Genomic DNA, 4,368 nt, shown 5'->3' with positions numbered 1-4,368 from the left:
CCCCCAAAAAAAAAAAAAAAAAAAAAAAAAAGTAGGGGCAAAACCAGCACTTCTACATGAAATTAATACAAGTATTTCAGCAGAAGTTAAGCTCTTGGGCTGTACATCTAACGAAGCTGCACCTAGTTGCCTTTAGAAATATATAAATCCGACTGACCAGGTATCAAACTTCTAAAGGAGCTACTACAATATCCCATTTTTTTTTTGGTCCCAGACTCCCCAGACTAGCAGCTCAAATAATCAGATATTATTTCACAGCATCATGGGATAACTAGAAATAATTACGATACCTCTGAGGCACCAAAAGATAAGAAGCCATAAACCTAAAAATAAATCATGATTAGTTCAATTGAGCTCTTTAAAATAAGCTATTACTTTCTCGAAAATGTTATCCGTATTAGCGCTACATGACAAAATTTGTTTAGGCAGAACACTAAATTAAATAATCAGAAAAACCATTCTCCAAGTCATTAGGGATAAACAGGCCACATCACTATCTCATTTAAACTATTAATGTAAATGTGAAGCTGCAATACGGGATTCAAATGTAAAATTATCCTTTATGCCACTTCGTCAAACTGACTGCCCTGTAAATACAGTCAGTGGCCACCAGGCACATGTGACTACTTCGATGTAATTAAAATTAAATATATTTTTTTTAAAAATTTCAATTCCTTGGTCCCACTAGTCCCATTTCAAGTGCAGTGGCTGCAGGTGGCTGGTGGCTACCACACTGGACAGCACAGATACAGTTCATTTCCATCACAGCTGGATATAAATGCCAAATATAGGACACCAACCACTGAGACAGGCAAATTCAAGTCCTCTGGCCTTCCACGTGGCACTGCGGAATACTGTGTGTGGTTTTGTGTGTACATTTTGTTAATTTACGTTTCAGCAGCAAGTACAAACAAAAATTTTTATAAAACTGTATCTAAAAAGAACAGTGAATGCTTTTAGAGTTAGCCAAGCTCCTTCATGAAAATATTCTTCTTTGAATACAACACTTCACAAAATGAAAGTAATGAAAAAAAGATATCTGATATAATTTTAAATGGCTGAGAAATTTTGCTTTTAATGATGATTTCCCTTTATCTGATAAGTAAATACGAGGGTGGCTCACTAAAAAGCCATACTGTCAAACTGCAAATGACCCTTTCTTTAATGAAGAAAAAATAAGTTGTCAAGTATGAAAGAATAATCAGTTTCTCCTCACCAAGTTGTGGAAATATCACAGAACCAGACATACTAACTATGGCAGGTATCTGAAAATGAGTGTAATTATTACCCCCTTTTCTGCAATAACCTATCATTACCTCTATTGTGATTCTCAGCGCTTGTCTACTTATTTTTAGTTAGCCTACTAAAATGCATCATCCCCTTCTGGTTTGGGGTCCAAGTATCACTTCATGTCCCACATGGAAGAAAAATCACTTGATTCTCTAACATTTGGTGAGAAAACACATGAACACAATTTATTTACACATTTTTAATATAATGCAGCCTAAATATCAACAGCAAATTATTTTTAGTATGCCTTTAAAAAACAGATCAAAAAAATGTACTCTTAATGCCACAGAACTATACACTTAAAAACGGTTAAAATGGTCATTTTTATGTTACGTACATTTTACCCCAACAAGAAAGCATATCAAGGCAACTATCTACTTTCTGAGACTATCCATTTTTCCATATTAAGCCCAATGCTCTTCCTGATAAATTAGAATTTTTCAAAGTAATAAATTCAAAACCTCACTTGGTGGAATACAAATCCATATTAAAAGCTAAAGAGGAGAATGTATTTAAGAAAACAGTCTTATTTTCAAGTACCCCAAACATTACAGGATAAAGACACATATAACATGAGGTTACTAAATGAAAATTTGTTTCATATTTTTGTGTGTCGCAAGTATAAGAATCTCCAGTTTAACCAATATTGCAAATTCAGGAGAAGTTCTTATCTAGCAACTATTCTAAGCGAGGCAATGAGGCACTAACTGCTTCATAAACAGTAACTCTAATCCTCCCAACCACCCTAAGAGCTACTATCATCCCCATTTTGCAGATGGTGAAATTGAGGAACAAATCAGTAAAAAAGAAAAAAGGCTACAGTCACAAAGGTAGGAGCTGAGCAAATACTGCGCATGCCATCACACCACACAGTCTCATTAAGAGTCTACTGACATTAGGAAAGGCAATCAGAAGAACCATGCTGCTAAATTAAATATGGTCTAAAGAGCTACATAAATTTTTACAGATTTTGATGATCTGGTATGTAGTTGGGAGAAAGAAAACTTTCATAAGCATTAAGAAAGCCCAAAGAACACCTTCCTTCTTCAAGGAAGAAATCATATTGCAACAACGCACACTTGTTGTCTTGCTCCTATTTTTAAGAAGAATTCACAGACAACTTGCAAAAGTTATTTTAAGGCAAAGAAATGTAAATCCAAGGAATAAAAAATTTTAACAGCAAAATCCCTCACCCTTATCCAATGTCCGTATTTTAATATTGGGCATTCACATCACAAACCTAACTTCATAACCAGGTATTAAACTAAAATAGGATGCATAATGCTATTAACACTTTCAAATTCCCTGAATCCTGGCAGGACAAACTATCCCAAACCATCTAAACTCAATTATCAAATCCAATAAATTAAGTGTGTCCAGTACGTGAAAGTTTAGGACGCCCTCCTTAAACACAAGCTAGGGAGCCTGGGGACAGAATATTATATTCTGCACCTGTGACTGCATATAAACAAAATTTGTCGCCACTCATTCCACAGATTGTATAAAAGTAAAAGAAAAGTTGTTTCTTTGTTTTAACAAATGAAGCCATAAGAAAACATCGGATGACTGCAAGATGATCCCGCTTCAGTGGGAGAGGTTTAAGTACAACTTCCTCGAAGCCACTGCAAGCCTCCAGGTTCTGCGACCGTTGAAGGAAAGGGGCATTTCAAATGTCTCAAACCTGCTGTTCACCTGTGTCCTGGTGGCCACGTCAAAAGCCAACAGAGCCGATAAACAACTCACTCATCTTCTCAGAGGTCTCGCTAAACAAGTTGTGGGAAACAGCAGGAACCAGGCAAATGCGTTTACTGCGATCAAAAACTTTGAGGTTGCATTTATTAAAACCAGCTTCCAGAAAGAGATAGAGTGGCTTGGCTGCCATCACAGCTATCAAGATCGAAATTCAACTAAAAATAAAGCAAGGGTTCTCTTTTCAGTAGGTATATTTCACTCCAACTTAAAGTTGTTTGTTTAAAGACAAAGCAAATAACGATTCCCGGTTCCCTTGTTCTTGACCTTCAAGAACTGCAAAAAGTCAGGACCCAACCAGAGAGAAAAAGAAAAGTTCGAGTGGCTGCCTCACCGACTCTGGAGCAGTTGCTGGAAGCCCTCCCCACAGTGAGGGTCTCCCCGCTCCCGCACGCAGGAGCTTGGGGTGGAGAGCCCCGAGGATGGAGCCGCAGCAGCTCTCCCGAGGTTTGCAACGCAAAGACCACCCGCGACGCGGACTCAGGCCCCCGGGCTCCTCTCGGGACCTGCACGAAGGCGCGCACCAGACCCCCGCCCGCGACCCCACACACTTCCGGGCCCGGCCCCGGCCCCCACCCGCCAGCCCGCTTACCGGCATCATTTTGGACCCGAACCGCATCGAAGCGGATGGCCAGACCGCGGCTCGGAGCCGAGTGGAGGCGCCCAGGGGGTCGCGCGGTGCGGGGGTGGGGAGCGCAGAGGGAGGCCGCCCGGGAGGCGGCGGACCTGTTGCAAAGCGACGGCGGGTGGCGGGGCGGCTTACGGGTCCGCAGAGTTCTCCCCGCAGTCTGGGGCGCCACCGAGCCCCGGGCCACCTCCGACCAGGTCCCCGGACGCGTCTTTGTCTACTCAGCGCTCGCGACGGCCCGGACTCCCCCCTTTGCTCCGAAACCAACTAATCCCGGGGCCTGGCCCCAGCCGAGCCCGCGCCGGCTCCGCCCCCCGCGCGGAGCCCCGCCCGCGGCGCGCGAGGCTGGCTGGGGGAGGGGAGGACGCGGGGACGGAGCCGCGCGCGCCTGCGCGGGGCCGCGGCGGGAGGGAGGCGAGGCGGCTGACTCGCGCCCGGGGTGGCGGGCGCCGGGTCACCTTTTCTTTATTTGCCTTCGGACGACGCGTCGCCGGGGGCGCGCGGCGGAGCGACCGGAGCGCGCGTCTGCAGGCGGGGCCGGGGACTGTAAGGCCGCCTCTGAAAGACGGAATAATGAAAGACGCCGGAGGAGCCCGGAGGCTGCGGCCGTCACCTCCCCGCAGTTTCGAACTGGGCCGGGAGGCTGAACCTTGGGCCGAAACTCGGCACCTGGACGGGTCCTCCCCGCGGCGCTGCCGCGG

The 4,368-nt window shown here is 44.9% G+C and overlaps 1 protein-coding gene across 1 annotated transcript in view; it reads right to left on the bottom strand.

The window, feature by feature from the left end:
* The window catches only part of TP53BP2 (tumor protein p53 binding protein 2), a 71,242-nt gene extending 67,333 nt beyond the window's left edge, over nt 1-3,909 (bottom strand). Inside the window, exon 1 of the mRNA XM_007454484.1 lies at nt 3,632-3,909. Coding sequence (XP_007454546.1) covers nt 3,632-3,658 — 27 coding nt within the window. The 5' untranslated portion in view covers nt 3,659-3,909. The remainder of the gene's footprint in view (nt 1-3,631) is intronic.
* Nucleotides 3,910-4,368: the final 459 nt, after the last annotated feature.

The sequence above is a fragment of the Lipotes vexillifer genome, unplaced genomic scaffold (assembly GCF_000442215.2).
Source record: "Lipotes vexillifer unplaced genomic scaffold, Lipotes_vexillifer_v1.1 scaffold634, whole genome shotgun sequence".
NCBI classification, from domain to species: Eukaryota; Metazoa; Chordata; class Mammalia; order Artiodactyla; family Lipotidae; genus Lipotes; species Lipotes vexillifer.
This window is presented reverse-complemented; position numbering and strand designations above follow the sequence as displayed.